The following is a 26,658-nucleotide window of genomic DNA, read 5'->3' as shown; positions in this document are numbered from 1 at the left end:
TATGAGCTGTCTCATTAGCAAAATGAGCCTGAGCACACACACCTAAAACGTTGCACAAGAGCCACGGTGCTCAGGTTTGTATTTCAGGGGACTTGGGGCCATTGGAAAATGCTGGCTTAGGGAATTCAACCAGCTGAGCTAGCCTCTAGCAGGCTTGTCTCTGCTTTGAGCCTGCTTCACCATGATTCAGCCTGCTCCAGGGGCTCCAGGCCGATCGCTAAGTCGCTTTCATGAGGACTGTTTCATCTACATCAGCCCCAACTTCTCCTCCCCTCATACTTTTTGGGAAGAGTTTGGTTTTCAAAGACATTCATTAGGTTTCACTCAGTCACAGGCTCCCTCTGGCAATCTTTAGTGTTCCTCTCTCAAAATACTGTCAGATTCGTGAAGCAAAAACATGCTCTTGTGAACCTGGGCTGGCTATTTTTATCCACCTCTCCTCTCACCCCGTCTCCTGAAATGCGTTGTTGTTGCCTCTCTGATTAGTGTTCTAGTCATGCAGAGAGACCCAAGGCTCATGGGTAAAGACCAATCAGCGCTTCGAAAGACAAGCTCAACTCCTCCAAATGGAAAGGGATACACTTCACAATGAACACAGGCAGAATAAAATCTGTTTAGGGAAATAGTTTCGTGACAGCCAAATGCTGGAATGCAGAAAAGATGTAAAATTAATCCTTGGGTGAGAAAAGATCACCATCTTCTACAATGTCTCTTTTCTTGGTTCTTAATTAAGCACTGGAGGTGGTGAGTCTAATTAGAGAGAAAGACAGCCAGGGCTTCTGCTGCGTAAGGGTGGACGGTGTGTGCACTGCACCGGCACACAGCAGCAGAGGGGAGGCGGCTGATATCCAGCCTCAAACCCGTGGCACCTGCTGGCTCTGCCCAGAAGAAGCATCTTTTTCTAATTTTTCTGTTTAAAAGGAGTGCTTTTTTTTCTAATTCTCACAAAACATCAGAGTCCCGCAGTTGGCCCTGAAGACACCTACAATTCTCCAGTTTAACCTATTTGGAACTGAACTAACTAAACTGTTGTTTTCAATCCAATCTGGCATACAGGCCATGCTATAAACCAATAGTTTGGAAGGCTTGTTAAATCACAGATTGCTGAGTTACACCCCATCAAAGATTCTGAATTGGCAGGTTTAGCCTGGTGGGCGGGGGGCAGAGTGTCTAAGAATATGTGTTTCTAATAAATATCCAGAGGATGCTGATATTGAAGGCTCAGGGACCTAACTTTGAGTATCAGTGCTAAGAATTACAGCTATAGGCAAGGGATTCATTACCTTAGGCCTTTTCCATGTTTACTAATGACCAGACCAGAGAAAGAAAAAGCAACTTCAGGTACCCCGAACTGCAGGGTTATCCTGCATGCGCTTGGCCTTGGTAACAAAGACACACACATTTACCTAAAAAGCCCAGAGTCTTCAGCATTTCTCTGAATAAGTGGCTGAGAAGACTCTGTGGGCACGGGCTGTTTCCATTCATTTGATTTCCCAAGTGTCTGCATCAGGTAATGAAGGAGCCACTGTACTCTCGGCTGGCAGCTCAGTTGGCTGCTGGTGCCTGCGGGTAGTTAGTGTGAAATTGATGGTGTGGCTCTCAGACCCCTTACTGAGTGAAAAGGCTACTTGTTATGGTTGGGGCCAGGGATGTGGATATAGAGGGTGGAGACCCACGCTGGGGAGAACAAGGTGCTTTGATCATCTATATCCACTAAAGTCTGTACTCTTTTATTTATTTATTTTTTATTTTTAGTTGCAGTTGGACATAATAACTTTATTTTGTTTATCTATCTATTTATTTATTTTTTATGTGGTGCTGAGGATCGAACCCAGTGCCTCACACATGCAAGGTAAGCGCTCCACCACTGAGCCACAACGCCAGCCCTGTACTCTATTTTTAAATACATATTTTTTAGTTGTTGATGAACCTTTATTTTATTTATTTGTATGGGATGCTGATGATCAAACCCAGTGCCTCACGTATGCTAGGCAAGCACATTGCCACTGAGCCACAACCCCAGCCCTGTACTCTTTTTATTTTATTTTATTTTTCACTCAGGTACAGAAAGGACTTTTTGAGTAATAAGACTCCTTGAGCTGTTAACCTCCCTCACCTAACCCATCCTAAGCAGGTAGGCAGGTGTTCCGTTCCTGAAGGTCTCCAGGCTGGAGAGCTCCCATTTCACTTGGTTTGGTGTTCTAGCTTTGGGCTTCTATAAAAATCTGAAAATTTTCTCTTTTCCTTTTACTCTCCATCCTGCTCAATTTTGCAGTGCTGGAGATTTAAATTAGGTCCTTGCACATGCTAGGCAAGCCTCTCTCTCTTTCAACTAAATGCCTTTAAGTTGCCATAGGTGCAGCTGAGATAGGAAAGAATCAGCCCTATTCTCTGTACTTAGCCATTCGCTTACTGGATAGCCACTCATGATTTTTTTTTTTTTATTTTTAGTTGTAGATGGACACAATACCTTTATTTTATCTTTATTTATTTATTTAACTTTATTTCATTTATTTATTTTTATGTGGTGCTGAGGATTGAACCCAGTGCCTCACACATACTAGCCAAGTGCTCTACCACTGAGCCACAACCTGGCCCTACTCATGAATTAAAAGAAAAAAAAATTTTTTTTTAATTGTAGATGGATGCAATACCTTTGTTTTATTTATTTATTTTTATGTGGTGCTGATGATGGAATCCAGGGCCCACACGTAAGGCAAGTGCTGTATCACTGAGCCACAATCCCAGCCCTCACCCATGATTTTTTCCCTGCTAATATCCTGTATTTAATCAAACCCTCTTTCCTTTTTAACAGCTTTGCAGTGTTTAGCCCCCCTTTTTCTGGGCAGCGGTGAGGACTGAACCCAAGGCTTTGAGCATGCTAGATAAGCACTCTACCACAGAGCTACACCCCTAGCCCTGCTTTGTCCTCTTGATCAGAGGCCGGCTATTCTTTTTGATGTTGCCCTTACTGGAAAGTCCTCAGTGGCATTCTGGGGCTAGAGAGAAACCGGTCCAAGTGCCCTGTCTCTTGGTCTTTAAAGTGGCAGATTTGGGGCCTTCAGGTCCTGTCCTCTTGCCAATTGGTTCAAGCCTATTATTCTTGGAATATCCTTTGGATATTCCCTTGGAGCTGGTAACAAGGAAACCATGAGCTCTGAGAAGTACAAGTCAGGAGAGGCCAGAAGCTCCTAACCTTTGTTGATGTCTGGGTTCCATCTGAGAAAAGCTTCCCAGGAAAAAGAACACCCAGAAAGGTTTGTTTAACCATCAGAGGAGACTCTGTCTACCTGTCTCAAAACAGACAACACCAACAGACAGGTCTATGGGAGACTTATGACAACTTGCTGCCTAAAGTAGCATCCTGGAGATGTGTGGGGAGAGAGTAACTGGTGCTCTGTGTTTGAACAAACCCAGGCAGACGCATTTACTTTTCAATTGGTCAAGATCTGGGAAGATTAAAACAAAACAAAGCAAAAGACCTCAGCCGACAGAACCATGCCTTTTCAAATGTGGCTCAGAAACAGCTAGCAACATTAATAACCGTCACTGTCTGCCCATTCTGTCCTGCATATCCTCTTACTTTAAATTGTGTGCCTTCTGCTAAGAAGAGGGAGGGAATTGGCGGAACAATGATGGAAAAGGACCAAAACGCAATCTAGGTTACACTCAGAACAAATGTAATGTGACTTAGGAAAAGGCCAAAGAGGAGGGCATTTCATTAGACAATCGATCTGAGAGTCAGATCTAACCTAAGTCACCCATTGGGCGTATGCATTTCTATTTATAGCCAGGGACAGAAGCCATCTGATGACTGATTCTGGGAATGCAGAGGATTTGTGTGGACAAAAGGAGAGTGCTGAGGATTTGGGGAGAGTGGTCCATCCAGTATTGGGATGAGGCAAACCTTGTTTTGATTTGCTGGCAATGTGCAGAACCTGTTCAACCTTCCCATATCCCGAAAAAGGTCAGAACGATAGTTTTAATTAGCATTAACGGGTACCTATGCCTTTGTCTGTCCTTGAATTCTCACAGAACCTGTATGTATCTGATGAAGGATTGTTTCAAGTGTTCTCTGAATCAAAGGACTGCTTTTACTTGACATGATGCTTCAGAAAGCTTTGATCTTGAAGTCTGGGATAAATTAGGATGGGTTTGAAATCCATCCAGCAGAGAATGGTAGAGCCCTGCATATCAACTATGTAAGCATCAAATATACCAAGGTCCTACTTAGTCAATATCTTTGTGGTTATTTTAGACCAAGCTTCTATAATTACATCTTTATTATGCTTGGTGGATGGTATTTCAAAACAGGAAGCTGGAGCCTGCCTTTGTTGTCCTTTTAGGTAAGAGTTGAAGCCAGAGGGATTGAAAGCCCAAGCTGAATGTCATGAAATTGTTCTACAAGTTATTTCGGGGAAACTGACTTACCATACCACTCATCAACCCATGCAAAAGCCTGTCTGTGTCCAATCAGCAGGATGTCTCGAACCACCTAGAAAGGAAAAGAAGGAGGTTGAAATAATACCAGGTTGGATTGGGACTCTCTGGAAAATAGTCGTTTTCAATTCTGGGAGTCTTGGCAATATGGATTCTTTAATCCCTTTGTCCACAGTTGATGACAACTGTGGGCTGACATGCAGGTATCATGCCCGCTTGTCCCCGGCCCTTTCTAGGGCATGCACACACTTGCTGTAAATTAATCACTTCAGGGCATTTGAGAGTCGAGCCAGGGGTTTGCACAAACTAACAACTACAAGATGGTCACACAGCAGTGACTCGAATGCATCTCTGGAGCCCCAGCCTAAGGTTTTCTTTTTCGTTTATCTCTATCCGGAACAGTGTCCACTTTCCTACTTTTGTCTGTCTCTCTGGTGCCAGGAAGATAAAGCTGGAAATCAAGAGCCCTTTTTTAGGTAGCAAGTGACCTGCCAGCAAGGTTAAGACCTTCCCACTTGTCTGATATAATATGTTAAATAATGAGTTAATTTTAAAAAGTAAATCAAGGTGTAGCACACAAGTAAGTAAATATCCTTCTAGGCTTGAGTTTCATGTAGTAGAAGGGGGAAAAAAACAGTTTAGTCAACTATTTTGAGAGAGATGAAATAAGAGACCTGAATTGGAATAGAAGATGATAGGAATGGTAAGCTCCATTGGAGACAAAGGAATGAACTTGATTCTTACAGGGATGCATGTTGGCAATAGAAGACTGAGGAAAGTAAAATATACCATTTGCCTATGTGTCCAAGACTGTTGCTGTTCCCATGCTTTTATTTCATGAAACTCTTTTGCAACCTGTATAAGGTTTTTTTTTTTTTTTTTTTTTTTACATTTCTTGGATACCCACAGTCTCCTCCCAACATTCCTGTCTTCCTGTCAAACAAATCCAGTGACTGTCAAAAACCTCTCATAGGAGGTTCATGCGTGTTTTAATAAATGAAGGATTTTAGTTTGGTGAATTTGAAGAAATAAGGGAAGCATTTATAACAAAGTGTTTATTCCCCCAGGCCTCTAGAGATCTAGTGGGGCTTTTATGACTTGGAAATAGGAAACACATAAGGACCATAAGAAACAACACCCAGCCATGCACACACTGAGTGCTGAGTGTGTAAAATTCGTGGAAATCAAAAGAACAGCATGGAGGCACTAGTAAATATACCCTATTACATTTAGCACAACACAGCTGTTGGATGGAAATGAGAATTCAATAATGTGCTAATGGCTTGCTTTTGAACATCCCCCCACCCTTAACTGTGAATAGAGTCTAGGGGAAAAAAAAAAAAGCAAAAACAAAGGTGTTCAGAGAAAAGCATCCTGATGCTTAAGCCCATGCAAATGCTACCTCAGATACTCATTAGCAACTCATGCACCAGAGCAGGTGTGTTTTGGATGCACCCTGGACACTGCATTTTATTTGGAAATGGACAATGGAATGCCTGTAAATAAAGCAGTGTCCTTATAGGTTTTTAATTTTTAAATTTATTTATTTATTTATTTGCTTTTATGGGTGCTGGGGATGGAACCCAGGGCCTCACACATGTGAAGGGAGTGCTCTTTCCACCAAGTTGCATCCCCAGCTCCTTTTATAGGATTTTAAAAAATCACAGATTCTCAAAACTGGCCAGTCATCTGTGAGAAAAGAAATGCATGAGCCCTGGTAGGATCTAAACATTCATGGCAAAAGGAAATAAAATGCACGATGATAACAGTCCCCTAGTAAGAGGAGATCATTTTGGGTTAAAAATCTACCAGAGGCCAGGCACAGTGGCACATGCTTGTAATCCCCGTGATTTGGGAGGCTGAGGAAGGAGGATCACAAGTTCAATGCTAGCCTCAGCAACTTAATGAGGCCCTAAGCAATTTAGCAATGCCCTGTCTCAACATAAAAAACACAAAGAGCTACGGATGTAGTTCAGTGGTAGAGTGTCCCTGGGTTCAATCCCCAGTACTATAAAACTAAAACCAAAACCAAACTTTCTCTTGTCAATTGGCTCCCCCCTCAGTAGAAAAATCCATCTAAGAAACAAGCTCAGTACATTTAGGGAAAAATTCCAGTGCCCCCAACAGGATTCTGTAAAGCTGTATTTATCAGTTTTTAACTGGAAAAATAAATAGCCAGCCTATCTGAAATACAGAGACAACTTGGGGAGTATTTATTTTTATGAAAATGGGAGAAGTTACAAAGGGCAATGTTCAACACTGCATTTCCTATGAGTTTTTCCCAGGCAGAAAAACCTCACGTTAGAAACCAGGAGAAAACTGAAATCATCACCAAGTAGGTTTCTGCTACAAAATTAATATGTTAAGCCAAGGTGAGTATACAATTGAAATCTGTGTTTTGAGGTTGTTAATAATACTTCAGTAACAGAATTCTTCAGTAAGCGGCAGTGCTGAGGTGTGCCGTCCAATGGGAGCACTGGGGTGGCTCATCTGGTCTCTTGAGGCATTGTCTGCCTCGGGCACCTACTTTTGCAAGATCTTCTGAGTAGAATTACCCTCAGGACCTGTGGACACAGAAAAGCCCCGGGGCCCCTTCCCAAGGGCCTCTGCTTGTAAGTAGATTAGCCCAAAGTGACAAGTACATTTTGAAAGCTCCATTTCCCAAATAAACTCATCCAATGGACATAGAGGCCGCAAAATGAGAGCCAAAGCATAAAGCAGCTACTTCTAGCAGTGGGGGAAAAAAAATCAAACCATATATAAAACGCCAGGCAGGTGCCTGCCCTGGCTGGCACTCGGCAGTGGTTGCACAGTGCACACTCTGACCTGAGGGTCAGGGCCGCAGCAACCCCGCCCACAGCCTAGGGACTGCTGCTGCATCACTTACCTTGTGCACAAATTGTTCTACTCTGGTCTGAAGCCCCCAGACCTCGAACTTCACGGTCACCAGCTTGTAGGAGCACATGATGGGCTGATGACTATCTCTCCAGCCTTCCCTTAACTGTCCCCGTCCTGTCTTTTCTGACTTGAAGTGTTTAGGATCCTAGGGGGAAAAAAAAATGTCATAGAAATTGATATATTAAAAATTTAACCATCTATATGAAATGTCCAGAACAGGCAAATCCATAGAGAAGGAAAGTAGATTAGTGGTTGCCAGGGACTTGGGAGAGGAACTGGCATTTCTTGGGGGGAAGATGAAAATGTGCTGAATTAGACGATGGTGGTGGTTGTACACCTGTGTGGACACACTAAACAGCAATGAACAGTGCAGTTACTTAAAAGTGTGAGGGCTGGGGTGTAGCTCAGTGGTGGAGCAGGTATGAGGCCCTGGGTTCCATCCCCAGCACTGAATTAAAAAAAAAAAAAAGAAGGGAGGAAGAAAAGAAGAAAGATGGATTATGATTTCTCTATTAAAAAAAAGGGAGGGATTACAAGGTAATTAATTGGAAAAAATGTTAAAAAAAAAAAGTGATTGAAAGTTAGATTTGTGAGCCTGAGGAAGAAGAACTACAAGTTCTAGAACAGCCTGGCAACTTCATGAGAACCTGTCTCAAAATAAAAAATGGCTGAGGATATGGCTCAGTGGTCAGGCACCCCGGGGTTAAAGCTCCAGTAAAAGGGGAAAAATAAAGTTAGGTTTGAGGCGTTGTATTATGTATTTTTCTTGATTCTAATGTCAATAAACTTTACAAGCTGGGTGTGGTGGCACCTGCCTGTAATCCCAGGGGCTCAGGAGGCTAAGGCAGGAGGATCCCTAGATCAAAGTCAGCCTTAGCAACTTAGCAAGGCCCTAAGCCACTCAGAGAGATCCTGTCTCTAAATAAAATACAAAAAAGGATTGGGGATGTGGCTCAGTGGTTAAATGCCTCTGAGTTCAATCCCTAGTACCAAAAACAAACAAATACATAAATAAATCAAATAAACTTTACCAATGCATTGATGGGAGTGAAAAATGGCTCAACAACTTTGGGCAATTGCTCAGTAACATTTACAAAACCAAGCACATGCTTACTTATGACCTAGTAATTTAATTTCTGGGAGTAATGAGTGCAGATGGCCACCAAAAGACTATACTAGAATATTCACACCAGTTTAAAATATAATAGCTAAAGATTGGAAAGAGCCCAAGTGTTCATTAACAGGAAACCAGGTATCTTCATATAACATCATACTATATAGCAATGAAAAAGAACAAGTGTTGGTAGATATGTGCAAGAACACATATGACTCTCACAGAAATGTTGAACAAAAGGAGCCAGAGGCAATAGCGTACATACACTGGGTGATTCAAATCCCATGAACAAGCACAACCTGTCTATGGTGATGAAGGGTAGAAGACAGGAAACCTCTTGGTGTGTTTGGGGGTCGGGGGGGTGAGTGCAAAGGAACAGGAGGGAAACTTCTGGGATGATTTTATGTTGATTTGGATGCAATATGTGAAAACCCACTGAGTTTGACACAAAAGATTGGTGTTAAATTTCAGTTATAAGAATGAAACAAGAGGGCTGGGGATGTGGCTTAAGCGGTAGCGCGCTCGCCTGGCATGTGTGCGGCCCGGGTTCGATCCTCAGCACCATATACTAAGATGTTGTGTCCGCCGAGAACTAAAAAATCAATATTAAAAAAAAAAGATGAAACAAGAAAGGCAAAAAAGACTTCTGAAAAAATGTTGAACCACTCAATATTTGCTCAATGATTGCCATGTGGAAATTGGCTACTGATTATGTACTTAGAGGATTTTTTCCCCCTGAGGTATTTAAAAACGAATGTGTAAACTAATAAAGTGCACAAATGCTAGTAATTATGTTTAAAATGTTTTTATAAGATGATTTTAATTATCGTAAAGAAGACTGAAAGCTGCCGTGGGGTCTGCTGCACCGTCTTGGGTCTGGGCCCCTACCACAACCCGACCTTGTTGATGGGGACGCAGGCCCCAGGGAGGCAAAGGGCTTCCTACACACAGAGGAGGCCACAGGGCGAATCGGAAAAGCCGGCTTCTCCTCCCGGGAGAGGCCAGGGGCCCCGTGTGGAAAGGTAGATGGGATGAAGCAGGAAGTCAGATGGGCTGTGACTGCCCCAGCCCTTGTAACTCAGGGCAGACTGTGCCTCAGCGGGGGCGTGAGAGGCCAGAGCAGCCTTCTCCCAAACGGAGACAGGTTTCTCATTCGGAGCTGGCCGAGGCTCTGGGCCACCTTGTACCAGCCTCTCACGAGGGCTTTCTGGCTGCCCTTGACTTCCCTTGTGGATCCTCTGAGGGGGTGACACAGGACAACCCCAGGAGCAATTCCCAAACTAGGCCAATGCCAGGCCTTCATCAAAGTCGAGGCAGAGCTTTATCCTCCGTGCCTTGTCTCAATCCTTCTAGTTACTGTTCCCCACTCTGCAGCCATGGGGGTCCCCCAAGAGAACCCGACTATATGGCTCCCTTCTCAGAATCCACCCATGGCGCCACGAGTTGAGGAGAAAGTTAAAACACCTGGCACGGACTACTAGGTCCATTACATTGTTGTTTACCTTCCCAAGGTCTTTTCCGGACCACCATCCCAATGCCACGCTGTCCCTCCAGCCTTTAGAAGCTCTGGGCGGCCCCGTCCTTCAAAGCCCCAGAACTCTTGAACCTCCTAGGCAGGTGTTGGTCTCTCTTCCTGAACTTCCTTCTCCCCAACCAACTCTCTACTCTGCCTCTCTCTCTCCTTTTCTTTCTTCTGGACTGAACTCAAGCGTCACCACCCCCAAGGACCCTTTCCTGTGTAGCTCCTCCTTTAGGTTCCAAAGAAGCCTCAGGTCCCAGGCCAGTAGGTGAGCAATCTATAATGGCAAATGCGCATCTACCTCCCCTGGATTGTGAGCCCTCCAGGGCAGTAGATCCTATTAACAAACCTCATAGATGTTGAATAAATGACTGAGCCCTCTTTGAACCCATCGTCCACTTGTGGGTGGTGCATTGGAATTTTAGCCCAAATTGAGTAAATATTTAAGTGAAAGACTAATTAAAATACTATGTGCACAACAATAAGTGCTGGCAAAGATGGGCAGAAATTGGAACTCTCATACATTGCCAAGGGAAATGTAAAAGAGTGTGACAACATTGGAAAACATTTCAGGGAGTTCCTCAATATTAAACATAGAGTTGACATTTGACCCATCAATTCCACTCCTTGGTATCTACTGGGGAGAACCAAAAGCATATATCTCCACAAAAACTTGTCTATGGGGCTGCGGTTGTGTGTGTGAGGCACTGAGTTCAATTCTCAGCACCACATAAAAATAAATAAATAAAAAATAAAGGTTCATCCACAACTAAAAATATATATATTAAAAAAAAAACACTTGTCCGTGGATGTTCAAATTCATAATAAACAATACAAAACAAAACCCCCAAAGATCTATCATCTTAAGACTGGATACACAAAATGTGGTATATCCCTTCAATGGAATATTATTTAGCTGTAACAAAAAATGAAATATTGATACATGTTTCTTTCCCAAACTGCCTACTGATTTTTCCACAATGGAGGCAAATAATGGGTATTATTAACTGCACATGGCTAGCTGTCTTGAGGCTTAGAAGACATGGTTTCCACTTTATGGTTGACCAGAACACAGGCTGTCCTCAGGGTGAGCAGCTGAGGAAATAAAGGATAGTCATAGAGCCAGTGAGCAGAGGAAAGCAGAAGGCTCCCAGCAACCCAGAGCTGGAGGAGACAAAGAACCCAGCGAATAGAGCAAGATGGGCAGGCACCAGGGCAGGGAAATGAATAAAACCAGGGCAATGGCCTAAGGGGCCTCGTGCTAGCACAAGTGAGGCACTGGGTTTGACCCTCAGCACCGCTGGGCAAGAGGCATGCAAATAGCAACACCTGGATGAGCTGACCCTGCTCAACCCTTCCTGCCCTGAGCCTTGGACAGCCCTGGCTGGTGTCTTCAGCCCACAACCTCTGATTCTGCAATGGTACCTAACCGAGAACCTTCATGTGTATCCCAGGTCCACACTTTTCAAGAATAAAAGAAGACCCTGCAACATGGAACCCAGATGGATTGCAGCTGAGAACTGCAGGACCTGACAGCAAATTTCAGTTCAGAAAAGATTGGTTCCCTCCCTCCCTCCCTTCCTTCTTTCTTTCTTTCATGAACACAATACTCTTTTATTTTATTCTCTTACTTTTATGCGGTGCTGAGGGTCAAACCCAGTGCCTCACTTGTGCTAGGCAAGTGCTCTACCACTGAGCCACTGTTGTGGTTCTTGACTGTATTACAAATTGTAAAATTGCATTAGGTTAATTGTAGAGTAAAGTCATGGGAAAAGCCTGGGTGGGAATGAGAAGTACACTGTATTTTCAAGATTCAGAATGGAATTTTAAAAAGTTTTTAACAACCAGAGAAATGAAAAGTTGTGCCGCAATTGCATTCTGCTATCATATATACCTAATTAAAATAGTTAATAAATAAATTTTAAAAAGACTAATCCAGAAACAAACAAACAAAAAATTTAAAGTTGTAGATGGACACAATACCTTTATTTTATTTATTTATTTTTATGCGGTGTCGATAATGGAACCCAGTGCCTCACATGTGCCAGGCAAGTGCTCTACTACTGAGCCACAACCCCAGCTCCCAGAATAGAATTTTTAACCTGAAAGTGATAATTTGGTTTCATGTCCTCAATTTTGTAGACAGGGACACTGAGACCTGAGAGAAATGAAATATTTTGCCCCAAAATCACAAGCCCTCGATGATAGGTAGCCTCCTTTAAATCTAGCCTCATGCTCTTTCCACATTTACTTTTAGTATTAAACAGCAAAAGGGTGTTTCTGTTATAGCCAGATGCCAAAGAAGCAATTAACAATTGGGCTTTTTATGGCAACAGTGTGTCGATTTTTTGCAACACTAGTGTCATATCTACAGCTGTTGATTTCATCTAGTAAATCTCAAACATGGCCTATAATTAGAGATTCACTTTCAAAGAGCTGGAGGGAGATGAGGGAGAAGGGTTTACCAAAGGACAGCTTTAATCTAAGCTCTAGATCAGAAAGGAACAACCCACTGAAGGCGTTTGAATGGAAATGACCCCAAAATGGTGGGCGGGGGCAGGGGTATGGGACCACCAAGACTTATCTGAAAGAAGCTGATAACTGCAAACTTCTCGATCCACACTTTCCCTGCTCCCTCTAATTCCCCTCCTGCCACCCCCAAGAGCTCATTCCTCTTCTTTCTTTCTTTCTTTTTTTTTGTACTGGGGATTTATTCCAGGGGTGCTTTACCCCTGAGCTACATCCCCAGCCCCTTTTTTATTTTGAGGCAGGGTCTTGCTAAGTTGCTGAGGCTGGCCTAGAACTTGTGATCCCTCTATCCTCAGCCGTCCAAGCTGCCAGGATTATAGATGTGGGGCACCACATGCAGCTCTGTTCACCTTTTTTTTTAAATTTAGTTTTTTAAATTTTTTTTAAAAATATTTACTTATTTATTATTTTTTAGTTACTGGCAGACACAACATCTTTGTTTGTATGTGGTGCTGAGGATCGAACCCGGGCCGCACGCGTGCCAGGCAAGCGCACTACTGCTTGAGCCACATCTCCAGCCCAGCTTTTTGATTTTTAAATAGTTATTTTTTAGTTGTAGTTGGACACAATATCTTTATTTTATTTATGTATTTTAATGAGGTGCTGAGGATCAAATCCAGGGCCTCACACATGCTAGGCGAGCGCTCTACCGCTGAGCCACAACCCCAGCCCTCTCTGTTCATCTTTCTTACAACTCTTGTTTAAGTTTGCTTTTTATTTTTATAAATAAAAAGCAAATTTTAAAATTAATATTTTAATTTTTTAGTTGTTGATAGACTTTTTAAAAAATATATATATATGTGGTGCTGAGAATCGAACCCAGTGCCTCACACATGCTAGGCAAGTGCACTACTGCGGAGCCACAGCCCCAGTCCCTGAGTTTGCTTTTTAAATGTTGTGTTTCATTAGCTTCTGGAGTATTTTGGTCCTGATTCAAACTCAATTATATTACTTACATCACTCTTTAAAAAGAACGAGACAATTTTACATCTTAAACATTCATTTCCAGGTTTCCTTATTTTAAAACAAGGTTTATAAATCTCAACCTTCACCTCTGATGTCTGGGCCTTTCCATGTGTCACGGTTTAGCCCATTATAAAAGGACACACAGCTTGCTTTCAGTGTAACCAAGACATTTAGTGTCTCAAAGCTGCTGCTGGAGCTCAAACCAGAACAATCCGAAAATACATGAAAGTTCTCTGCCATGGGGTGAATGGTGATCCTCAAAGGATACATTCATGTCATCATCTCTGGAACCTATGAATGCCTGGGAACAAATATCTTTGCAGATATAGTTAAGCTAAGGATCTGAATATGAATTCTTTCTGGATTAAGTGAATGGGCCCTAAATACAATGACAGGTGTCTTTATGAGAGGAGAAGACACAAAGAGAAGGTCTCTTGAGGGCAGAGGCAGAGGTTGGAGTGACTCAGCCACAGAAGATGGAAGAGGAAAGAAAGAATGGTCCTCTGAATCCTCCACCTTGATTTTGGAATTTTAGCTTCCAGAACTGTGAGAGGAACCTCTGGGGAGGAGGCACAAAGAGCAAAATCAGAGCCCCAGTGCTTGAATCCCATTGGACTTGGGTGGCGCCTGGACGCCTAGGTTTTCAAAAGCTTCCCAGGTGATCTGAATGTACAGCTGAGATCCAACCACTGATCTTAGGTGCCAATATTATCTCTATGTTCTAAATGAGGAACTTGAAGCTCAGAAATGATTCATGACTTAGTCACAATCCTCCCAGACCTGTGTTCCCAGCCTGGTATGCTCTGAATATTTGTGCATGCCCAGAACCCAGATTCTATGTGACGATATTAGGAGGTGGGCCTATGGGAAGTGACTAGAGTCCTTTTATCCCTTCTGCCTTGTGAGGACACAGCAGGAAGTTGCATCTGAACCAGGAACCAGAAACTGACTCTGCCAGAGCCTCAATCTTGGATTTCCCAACCTCTGGGACTGTGAGAGAGAAACATTTGTTGTTTATAATACCACCCTGTCAATAGAATTTGGTTACAGTATTCTGAATAGACAGAAATACACTCTTATACCATGAGGACAGGATGTGCTCATCTGAAATTCTGGAGCAATCCATCAGAAGAGAGAGCCTCAGTTTCCTCAACCTAAAATGGTGTTAATAAATTGTGAGCAGTGGCACATGCCTGTAATCCCAGTGATTTGGGAGGCTGAGGCAGGAAGATTGCAAACTGGAAGCCAGCCTCAATAACTTAGCAAGACAACCAGCAACTTAGTGAGACTAAATAAAAAGGGCTCGAGATGTAATGTCCCCAGGCCAGCACAAATGTACAGGGTACGTAATGTACAAGAAACATACCAGATTGATACAGGAAACAAAAACACCCTTAGAGAAGCAGTAATGTTGTTCCTTCAACTCTTAAGTTCTTCAGAAGAAAAGCACCAGGTACACACCATGCTGTAGATTATTCTGCATTATAATTGTTATTCCTATGGTTGAATCGATGGGAAAATGATGATAAGCTCTAATATGAATATGACCACCTATCATCATGCAGGGTTCCTTGTGTAAGTGAAAAGCTGGGTAGGCATTTCTATTTTCTGGAAGTTCTGACCTGTCAGTGTCCATCAATGTAATAGACAAAGGAATCACAAGAGAAGGGTTCTTGCTAGTGGGACATGTCCTGGGCCAAGGACATGAGACAGTGTTCAGCACTCAGAACCAATTTATTTCCCTTTCTCTTTGGTTTCATAGCAGGAGCAACTAAAGGTGACTTAGAAGTTCTCTTCTGAAGTTGAGAGCCATTCCCAGACATGTGCTGGCCTTGCCTCCTGGCAAATGACCAGGCTGGGGGTGGTTCGCCTCCTTTCCCTAATGGCAAACCTGGAGATATGCAGCTTTGGTTGTCCCTTTCCTGGCTTCTGGTGATTCTCTGGTAATCACTGGCATTCTCTGACTTATAGAAATGTCACCTGGAGCAATCACATGACATTCTTCTTGTGTGTCTTCATGTTGTCTTCCCTCTGTGCCCTTTGTGTCCAATTTTCCCCTCTTTAAAAGGAAATCTGTCAGATGGGATGAGGGTTCACCCCTAATGACCTCACTTTAACTTGATTACCTCTGTGAAGACCCTGTCTCATATGTAGGACTTCAACATATCTTTTTGGATGGGTACAATTCTACCCAGCACTTGGGTTGGGAAGGTTTTCACAGAGAAAGTCTTCCAGATTCCTGGTGTCTCTTCCTCGGCTCACTTGCTCTGTATGAAGCATACTGCATGCCACGGTAGTGCAGCTGGATCCACTGGGTGACTCAGAATGCTCTTGCCTCAAGGGGCCTGCAAAGCTACTCTAGCTAGAGAGGAGGCTGGTTGGGAACATGTGGGGCTATGTTCTGGCTGGGGGCTTATCAATTCATCACAATGAGGTTTCTGGCTTTGGATGCTGCTGGTACTCCCTGAGCTTGGCTGATGGCAAATAGGACCCTTGTAGTTAAAACCCATCTGTATGGAGGGGGATGAGCTGTTGCCAGGGATGTTTCCCCAGGGCCAGACAGGCAGCTGGTTGCTCCTTCCCTTTGGCACATCTTCTTTAGAGGACTTTCCCTCCACAGGGTCAGCTGTGCTGTGGGCCTCACCATCTTACACTGGGACAAGGCAGACCAGGGTGATCTGAGGGCTGCTTCTTCAGTGCAGCCACATGAACCACATCCCCATGTGGGTCACAATCAATCTCACACCTGGAAGGTGCCAAGAGAAGCCCACAGGAGATCTTGGACCAGCTGGAGCAGGGTTTGCATCTCTAAGGCAATATTATTAGCTGATGTTCACTGAGATATAGTTTCCATGATTAATTACACTTTCAATTTGAACCACAAAGGACAATAACCAACAGGGGCTTGCCCTGTTAATTGAAATTAGAAGTTTTTGATAAATGTTAAATGAAAAAGGACTAAGCAATAACCCCAGCCAGGAATTGCGACATTATGTAACCACAATGCTTAGTCCTAAAATAGGGAGGAGCTGATAGAGTACACCATGCATTAGATTTTTTTCCTGCTTTCTGAAACTTTTACTGAAGACTCCAAGGTGTTGCAGATATTATTCTCATTTTGCTCTAAAGAATGGACATTTAGCCCAGAATTCAGTGTAGGATTTCTTTTCTTTTCTTTTTTCTTTTTAGCACTAGGGAGTGAATCTACAGGCATTCAACTACTAAGCCACATTCCCAGCCCTTTTTATATTTTATTTTGAGACAGGATCTCACTAAGTTGCTTAGTACCTCACTGTTATTGAGGCTGGCTTTGAACTCGCCTCCCCGCCTCCTGAGCCGCTGGGATTACAGGTGTGCACCACAGTGCCTGGCTTGAATTTGAATTCTAAGAAGGATACACATAAAAACCAAGGGGCTTTCACAGAAGTTAGTTTGCAAAGACCACATATTAATAAGAGATCCTATACATATGAAATATGCAGAATAAGAAAATCTATGAAGAGAAAGTGGATTAGTGGTTTTCTAGGGTTGGGGTAGAGGTGAGAGTAATAGGACAGGCAGGTGATAAATAGTTTGTAGGCTTTCTTTTTGGGGTGATGAAAATGTTTAAAAGTTGATTTCATGGATGGCTGTACATATCTGTGAATATAATCATACACTTAAGATGGGTGGCTTGTATGGTATGTAAGCAATAGCTCGAATAAGTTGTTAAAAAAACTTAAGCACAAACAAACTCAGGAGCTTTCACCATGTACTTGAGCACTGGCCTAAAACTTTACATAAAAGGTCAATTGCAATGCATCAGCAGAAAAAGAAAAAAGAAACCTTAAATGCAAATCTTGGCCATAAGAGTCAGTTCTTGCTTTGTTAGTAGTTAATACATAAAAGGCTATTTTTAAAGCCTTTGCCCTCGGCACTAGAATGTCCCACAAACAGTGATTTGTATTATTCCTCTGCAATGTGACTATTAAAGGCGTCTGGCTCCTAAGTACATGTGACACAGGAAGACAGAAAAGAGTGGTCATGGTGGGGTGTGATTCAGTGTGTGCTCTGAACTAGTCTCAACTATAATTTAGATACAGAAACACTATGAGAAGAGAAAGTTTAAAATGGGAAATCTGAGCACCACAGTGGTTTCTAGCTCTGGATGACCACTGTGGTTGCCTTGTAGGGTCCATGAGCTGAAGGCAGAAGGGAACCCCAAGAGAGGTGGGATTAGGGTTTATCCTAATGACCTCACTTTAACTTGATTACCTCTGTGAAGACACTGTCTCATATGTAGAACTCCAACATTTCTTTTTGATATGTTGAAAAAAAGAAAGCTATGGATGGGAGGCGGGAAAGCAACCGTATGGACTAATGCTTACTAAGGTTTGCTCTGCCCAGAGCTTGTGTCAGGCACTTTAGACCTGTTTTATCATTTTGTCCCATGGTACAATGAGAATCATATTTGGTCTTTGTCCCTGGTTCCTAGAACAGAGGTCCTAATGCCCTTGGAATTTCTTGAGACAAGAGTGACTTTGCTATTTATAAGGAGCCACTAGATAGCCTCAAATGGGGCTTGTCCTCAGAACAAGGAAGTGATTAGAGGGTGGGAACTCTCAATCCAACCCACTGACCTCTGTGGAGAAGAGGGAATATTGGTGATGGAGCTCCATAAGAACTTTAGAATAATAAGATTAGTGAGTTGGAGAGCTTCTGAGTTGGTGAACACATTGACTTCCTGGGAGGACAGGTATGTTAGTCAGCTTTCTGTAACTGTCATAAAATACCTAAGATAAACAATACACAAGGAGAAAAGGTTTATTTTGGCTCATGGTTTCAATTCGTGGTGGCTTGGTCTTGTTACTTTGGGCATGTGGCAGAAGCAGCCTGCTCATTTGATAGTGGCCAGAAAGCAAAGAAAGAGACAGGAAATGCCCTTCATAGGCGTTCCCCTAATATCCTAATTTCCTCCATTGGCCCCTCCCTCTTTAAGTTTCCACTGCTTTCCCATAGTGCCAAGTTGAGGATCAAGCCTTTCATACATGGGCCTCTGGTGACAATCCAGAGCTACACTGTAATAGTGGGGCACCAACAGAGGACACGGAAGCTCCATAAGCTCCCCCTCCCTCAGGACCTCGCCCTATGCCTCTCTTCCATTTGCCTAGTCATGTATTATATTCTGTAAAATAAACTAATAAATATAAGTAAAATGTTCACCTGAGTTCTGCAAGCCTGTCTAGCAAATTATTGAACCCAAAGGATGGGCTGTGGGAAGCCCTTATAAAGAGCTGGTCAGTCAGAAGTACAGGCAGTCTTGTATTGGGGAGTTTTGAGCTCTTTAACTTCTGGGATCCAATGCTAATTCCAGGTGGAAAATGTCAGAATTGAAATGAGTTGAATTATTGGACATGTAGCAGGTATTAAAGAATTAGAGAAATGGAGAATTGGTTGGTGTCAGGGGGACATCCCAGATTTCTTCTCATGACTATTATCTTCATTTTGTGTGATGCCCAAGGGGATGTCCAGCCTACTGCCAGACTCACTGTCGCATATTTCCATCTCAGTCCAACCATGGGCTCTTTCTGTAGCCTTCCTCTTTTGGAAATCTCCAGATGGGGGTCAGGCTCTGTTTTAGTCATCTCTTGCATTGCTGTTCCCAAAACACTTGACAAGAACAACTAAGAGGAGGAAAAGTTTATTTGGGGCTCACCGTTTCAGAGGTCTCAGTTCACGGATGGCTGACTCCATTGCTCTGGGCCTAAGGAGAGGCAGCACATCATGGGGGAAGGGCCCAGGGGAAGAGAGCTGCTCAGCTCATGGCAGGGTCAGGAAGCAGGGGTGGGGGGTGGAGGACAGAAGAGGCCACAGGGAAGATGCACCCTTCCAGGGAATGCCCCCAGTAACCCACCTCCTCCAATTATACCCTACCTGCCCACAACTACCAACCAATCAGTGCATTCCAACGAGGATGGAATGATCAGGTTATAGCTCTCATAACCTAATCATTTCACCTCTGAATATTCATGTATTAATACAGAAGTTTTTTCGGGGCACCTCACATCCAAACCATAATAGGCACCAATTTCTATGTTCTCCTATAAACTTCTGGGGACACTTTCCAGTCTACTCAGTCTTATAAGATGGTGTTAAGGGAGGGCCTGCGTGTTCCCAGTTCCATACGTAGCATTTGTGCAAATCCCCACCAACTTTTGTAGTAGACAATCTTACTGCATGGCTTTAGGGTTAGGCGAGAAGTATACAGGCAAGGACTCTGGGAACTCCCCTCCCTCATCTCCATATACAGCCTAGGAAGGCGGGAGGGGCCAGTGGTCCAAGTGGAGATGAGAGCTATCTCCTCACGGGTTCCAGGAAGAATCTGGCCTCAGTTATTAGCAGCTGCCTGAAGAACATAGGGTCATAACTCCTCTTTGTTCCCAGCTTTGGGCCTGGTTCCCAATTCCAGGGCAATAAGAGGCGTCTCCCGAACTTCCTGTTACACAATGCTAACCAATTCCTTTTGGCACTAACAGATACCAAGATCACCTCTAATTGGAGTCAATAAGGTGAGTCAAGGGCACACTGGAGAGCAACCTGACTTAACGTAAGTGACATTTGAGAGGCCAGGAAGTGGCACTCCGAAAGCCACTGAGCCTAGCTCCTGCCATGAAGGAGCTTGGTGGGAAGTGGCTCAGTGTGCAGCCTCTGAGATGGGAGTGCTCCACCCACTCCGATTTTAGCAGTGTTCTTTGGACACAGGTTAGAAAGTAGCATTAGTAGGCTTGATCCATGCTGAGAATGGACAGTTTGGTCCACAGATGACTTAAGTTTATGAAATCAAAAGCCGATAATAAACTCACAAATATTCTTCATGAGTTGCAACAGGGCATCACTGATATGTACTGGATTTAACTGTTCCTAGATCCTGCCAGATCTTCATGTACTGAATTATTCTGGGAAACTTGGACCTCCAACCTGTTGAACAGAAACTAGGATAGAAATGTTCAATAAGCCAATCTGTAATCTGAAGATAATAAAGAATTTCTAGTTTTACAATTGGATGAGATTACAAATTTATCTCAGCTTTAGAATTTTGCTTGTTAACATTGCTTAGACTCTCAAGATATTAAGCAGGTGAAGCAATGAGTGGCCTCTAACCTTTATTTTATAATAACATTCATTTCTGACCATGCCTAGGAACACCTCTGTGGGATTCTAGATTCTGGGAGCAGAATTGAAGAGGGAACTAAAAAGGCTTTGGAATGAGACACCTTGGGTTTGAATTTCTTTTCTTTTCCTCTTCCCCCCCCCCCCTGGGGAAATGGATACTAGAGATTGAACCCAGGGGTATTCTACTACTGAGTTACATTCCAGCCCTTTTTGTTTTTTATTTTGACACAGGGCCTTGCAAAGTTGTTGAGGATGGCCTAGGACTTGCTGTCCTCCTACCTCAGCCTCCTAAGTCACTGGGATTTCAAGTATACCTGTCTCTGGGTTTGAATCTCTGTTTTAGAAGCAATTGTGTGAACCGGGGTAAGTTATTTAACTCCAAAACTAGTGTGGGTATGACAAAATGAGAGGAGTATTTCTCCAATGGGTCTGTGGGATGGATTCTCTGGCCACTACATCTATTTTTTTTTTTTTGGAATGGGTTTATGTATTACTCAGTTGTTGGATGGCCAGTTTTTTTTTTTTTTTCCAGATCCAAGCATGTTTTGCCCAATCTAGTGTTTTCTGAAATGTTTATAGCGACCAGAAATTTCCCCAAAGATAGGGAGTGGAGTCCCATCAGATCGGGTCATGAAGGGATAGGCCAGGCCCTTCCTCTGGCATTACCTGTCTTTCCCCAAGACCATCCATTCCTAAGATCATGAGACTTGAGTTTAGCTAGAACATTTAAAGAAGAAATGATCTCTGGGAGTGATTTTTCAAAGACAACAGTTGTTTGTTTCTCTAGGTTTATCTGGAAGAGCCAGCTAGGTATAGGAAAATGTTTTTTTGGGGTCAGAAATGTTGGGGTTCGAATTCAGGCTTCCTGAAACTTCCAGTAAGTGTACTTAGATTCTCTGAGCCTCAGGTTTCCCTTTCATAAGATGGAGACAATGTCATTTTTTCAATTTGTTAGGATTAAAAGATACAACTGAAAAAAAAAAAAACTTAACATTGGCAATTATTTTTCTCAAAAATTAGTTCCTGACCCTCTAAAGAGAAATTTGTTAGGAAAAAACCAAAGGCCCAAGTTAGTGAGCTAGTAATTATATGTCTTTTTCTGGGCCCCTTAAAAATTAAAGTCTAAGACAAGGACCTTAATAGCATTTATTTTTCCTTGGATATTTTTGGAATTAAGGCTGGACAATTGTACTTGGGAGTCTGAATAAACACAAGTGGAAGAGACGATCTCTGGTCAGGTCTCATAACTCAGTTGTAGACTGGAGGAAACATACTTAGATGAGGGTCAGTCTGAAACTACCCCAAATTCTGAAGAAACTTAGGAGAAAAAGTGCACCAATGTCTATCATGACTAATACCAGTGGCTAGCAAGGAAGATGTTGGTCCTGACTCCATGATGGTATCAGATTCCCAACAGATGGAATGAAATCTGAAGTCACTGACCTTGGCCTTAGTGGAGGAATGGACGGCCTTTCAGTCTTACACTGCTATAGCCTTCTCCCAAACTAAGTATCAATAACATCATTTAAAAACTTGAACACAGTAAATGAAGATCCCTTAGGCAAAGCTCCCTTTTCTGGAATTCATAACAGATGTGACAAGATACCATGTCCTTGGCCCTCAGGAAACCAGAATACGCCTTCTCGTTCCAGGAGCTTCTCTCCAATATGTCAGTCAATACTGATCATTTTCTACATGTCATGGCATGAAAAACATTGGGAAGCTTTGGCCTGAGGTCATTCCCCAAACCTGGTGCATTTACACAGATTCCTGTGTCCTATCCTAGCCAGTCTGGTATGGCTGGCCCGAGGTGAGGCCTAGGTATCTCCTTTTAGAAAAGCTCCCTATGTGATTCTGACCTGATTTGGAAACTCTTTGAAGGGCCAAGAAGTTCTGGTGCTTTAATTTAATAAGACTAAAAACAGCAGGGGCCGATGCTCCTGGCCCCAGTCTGGAGCAACTTGTGGATTCACTGCTGGTTTTCTGGAAAGCACAGATGGAGGTTCTCTACTGGAGAGACTTGAGGAAGAGCGTGATGGCATGTGTTCACTCCTGGCTGAGAGCCTGTAGCCCTTTCGCTCCTACTTCCTTCTTTTAAAGTTTCTAAAATGTTATTATTTTTTTCCCCCTAAAATACATCAGGGAAGAGGGTGCATGGCAGACAGTGATAGGAAGCCGAATTTGTCTTGGGTGTTGCTGTGGTTCAAATGCCCCTTCCAACACTCACAGTGAAATGAACTGCCATTGTATGAGATGGGACCATTAAGAGGTAATTAATGTCATTATTGCAGGAGTAGGTTAGTGGTGACAAGTGGGTTTGTTATAAATTCCGCCTCCTCTTACCCCTTCTCTGCTTTACAACGGCTCCCTCACCCTTCTGTCATGTTATCCTGCAGCAGAGCCCTCACCAGGGACCAGTGCTGTGCTCTCAGACTTCCCAGCCTGCAGGACTATATAAACTTCTATTGCTAAATTACCCAGGCTGGGATCTTCTGTTATAGCAGCAGAAAATGTACTAAGACAGGTAAAATCCTGGGACTCCACTGGCATTGACTGCTCAAACTTGGCGCAGCAGTGAATGTAACTTCTAAGGTTTCACAGAGGTGAAGTGTCAGACACAGCCATTTGGAATTAAGTTAAACAACAACACAAGTCTTAGCACATTTTTTTTGGTAAATCTTAGCAGCACAAATGGCTTTAGTCTCAGAAAGATCTTGCTGAGCCTACGAGGATTTTGAGAAGCCCAGAAGGGGAGCTGTTAGCATCATACCTCGGCTGCTCCTCGTGCTGACAAGTAAAAAAACAACATGCAAACAAGCTCCCAGAGTGCCACTCATGGCAGCCACCACCCAAAGGCACAGGGCTGCCACTGAGCCATTGTCCCTGCCACCCCTGAGCATATCTCAATGGCATTCAAATCACAAAAGCTTACTATGTACCAGGGATGATGCATTTTTCATGTCTTGGCTTGCTTTCAACATCATCTCATCTTTTCTCCACTCGTCCACTTTTTTGAAGGGAAGAAAGGATTCAAGATACTGAATTAATGATAATGAAGTACAATGGTTGTGATCACCTGGGAGTCCTCCCAGAGCCAGGGCCCCTCATGTTAGAGTCAATCACCTAGATATGGAGTATGGGCTGGGAACCGCAATTCATACGTTCTACAGATTATCTTTGTACAGATAAGTCCAGTGATCTCTCTGTCCTATGGATGTTTGCTCCAATAATTCCTTCCCTCTCTGGTCTGTTCCTTCTGGGAGTCTGCTGGGGGGTTGAACCCAGAGCCTTGTGTATGCTAAGCACACACTCTACCACTGAGTTAGACTCCATCCCCAAAGGCTCTTTCTAGTGATTCAATGACCCAATGCCACAGCCAGCAATTCCATTCCTGGCAGAGACTTGCAAGTCTCTGGTTTCATTTGGCATTTAGCAATTCATTTGCCTTGATTTTGTTTGACTTAGTTGGTCTGATATTTCACCATCAAATCCAATTGGTAAGATTTGCAACTGCTGCTGTGGGTACTCATTGTTTGGGGAACTCATTCAAGCAAAATACTATAGCAATTTAAAACATTTTGCTTTTCGTTTGAAAAATTAAGAAGCAGAAACTCTTTTTTTTTTTTTTTTTTTTTTTTTAAGATGGAGTCGGGCACTACCAATCCCCTACTTCCCTGGCTCTGCTAAAAATATTGCTATAGGGGCTGGGGTTGTGGCTCAGCAGTAGAGCACTCACCTAGCATGTGTGAGGCACTGGATTCGATCCTCCATACCAAATAAAAATAAATAAATAAATAAATAAATAAAGGTTTTAAAACAAACAAGCAAACATTGCTACAGCTTTACATTATTAGCTTAATTTCTTCCCAAACAGGAGAAGTGGTTTTAGAACTCAGCACCAGGCAAGACTTCACCAAGGCTTGAGTCCCAGCTTCCTCTCTTTTGGAAGGATGAAGTCTGAAAGAGAACACCTATTTACCTCTTGAGGAAGTGAACTGCAAATTAGTCTTCTAAACTGTCATCTTAAAGCTCCTTTATTTCTAAATCATTCTACTCATTAACAAAATATTATGGCTGTCAGGATCAAAGAGGGCAATTTGTTCATGAAAGGGAGAAGCAAGAAGCAGGGAATAGGTTGATGGATTTGGAGGGTCCTAAGCTTTTGGTGTCCAGGAGCCTGCCAAATCTCCTCGAGAGCCAGTCTCTCTGGGGAAGTCACAAATGCAATCCCTTATGTGGTTGCTGGTGACTCCTGCTTTGAAAGCTCTTTGTTATCTAAAAAATAAAGTCTAAATTCCTTGGCTTGGCATTCCACGTTTTCTTTCCCCCGCTCCAGGTGAGCAGTTCCTCACTGACCCTTGAGTATGTGCTGCCTATTAATCTCATTCACCTTCAAACTTTAGTTTGCTTCCATACAAGTGTGGGTTAGAGGGCAATATGGCTACTTATCTAGGAGGAATTAAACCTATTTACCCAATGACTCAACACTTTCACTATTAGAATGTACTCTACAGACACATTATAAATACCCAACAGATATGCTTCTTGCAGTACCATAAAAGCAAAAGAATGGAAACATTCTAAGTGTCCATCAAATGGGGAACGATACACATGTGGCATATTCTACAGCCACTTACCTGACAGAAAGATGTGTGCTGCCACAGAAAAGATGGCAAGCTTACACTGTCAGTGTGATAACACACGTCGCAGAGTGCATACTGTGTGCTTAGCTTAATAAAATATGCATTAGGCATTATATTTAGGTGTAAACAATACAGACACTATCCCTAACCACAGCTCTATCTGTGAGGATGGATCATAGGACATTTTTTTTTTCTTTCTTTTTTTCATGGTGCTGAAACCAATCCCAGGGCCTCAAATATGCTAAGCATGCATTTTACCACTGATCTACACCTCTGCCCCTTATTTGTTCTTTTGATGTTTTCCAACATCTCTTGATTTTTAAAAAAATAAGGATCATGTACTCATTTGTGAGCAAATAATAAAGACAAACCTTTATATCCCCAAGGCCTCACTCAGATTCCACCTCCCCAATAGAGCCTGCCCTGCCTGCTTTCCTACTTCCAGAAACGGCCCTCCAGAGTCTTCTGGTGGTGGGTGCATGGTTTCAGGACAGCAGAGCTCACCTGGCAGTTGGGTATACATCTCTCCCACTATCTTATACCAAACTGTCATGTAGCCCTTTGTGCCATTATATGTTATCTTCACAACCAGATCACGAACTTCTTAAAGGTGAGCCACGTCTTCATTGTCATTTTTACCCCTGTGGTCCCCCAGCCAATGTCTTGCCCTGAGTCCTCAAGAAGAAGCTGCTCTGGAGATGAGAGAAATGGCAGTTTTCTTCCAGCCTTACTGGCCAGGCGGATCGGATCCCTGCCTGCAGATCTGAGACCCAATGCCTCTTAACGTTGCGGCCATGGGTAAATGTACCAGATGTCATCCCACTTGTAAAGGGGGCAGAGGATGAACAGAAAGAAGAACAAAACCAAGAGACTGTCCAGGCTCTCCCTGCACATACAGAATGACGCTGCAGGTACCATGCTGTGCTCCTCTGGGGTCCCCAGAGTAGACCTCTGGGGAAATGACATCTGCATTACTGCTTCAGCTCCTGAGGACGCAAGACTGGCATTGAAAATTGCTCCCCATGATTGTCCCTAGGATCTCCTGCTCTAGTCCCCTTCCAGAGACACCCACCAAGGGCTTCCCCCTTGACTTGTTAGAGCACTGGCAACCCCAGACCCTGTGAAAGCAAGGGCTCAAGGACTACTTTAGATGCAGAGACTTCTCTTTTCCCCATGCTAAGGACGTAGTGAGTCGTCCTGTTGTTATCCAGGAGGCACCCAGACCCCAATAAGTTGGAACCCATCACAAAACAGCTGCGTTCCTCTCAGAAAGAAACAGATGGACTGGGGGGTGGGGGATGAGAGTAACGGCACAACAACAAATTGAACTTAACCATGCACCCCAGCAAGAGGCAGCTGTGTCAAATCTGGCTATTTGGAGATAATTGAAAATCCTT

The 26,658-nt window shown here is 43.2% G+C and overlaps 1 protein-coding gene across 1 annotated transcript in view; it reads right to left on the bottom strand.

Moving 5' to 3' along the window:
• Pitpnc1 (phosphatidylinositol transfer protein cytoplasmic 1) overlaps positions 1–26,658 on the bottom strand; it is a 254,378-nt gene that overhangs the window by 15,759 nt on the left and 211,961 nt on the right. The window contains exons 7-8 of the mRNA XM_005328225.5: positions 7,328–7,483; positions 4,432–4,495 (exon numbers count right to left, since the gene is read on the bottom strand). Coding sequence (XP_005328282.1) covers positions 4,432–4,495; positions 7,328–7,483 — 220 coding nt within the window. The remainder of the gene's footprint in view (positions 1–4,431; positions 4,496–7,327; positions 7,484–26,658) is intronic.

This window comes from Ictidomys tridecemlineatus, chromosome 3 (genome assembly GCF_052094955.1).
Source record: "Ictidomys tridecemlineatus isolate mIctTri1 chromosome 3, mIctTri1.hap1, whole genome shotgun sequence".
In the NCBI taxonomy this organism is placed as follows: Eukaryota; Metazoa; Chordata; class Mammalia; order Rodentia; family Sciuridae; genus Ictidomys; species Ictidomys tridecemlineatus.
The sequence above is the reverse complement of the archived record's forward strand: the minus strand, read 5'-3'. Positions and strand labels throughout refer to the sequence as shown.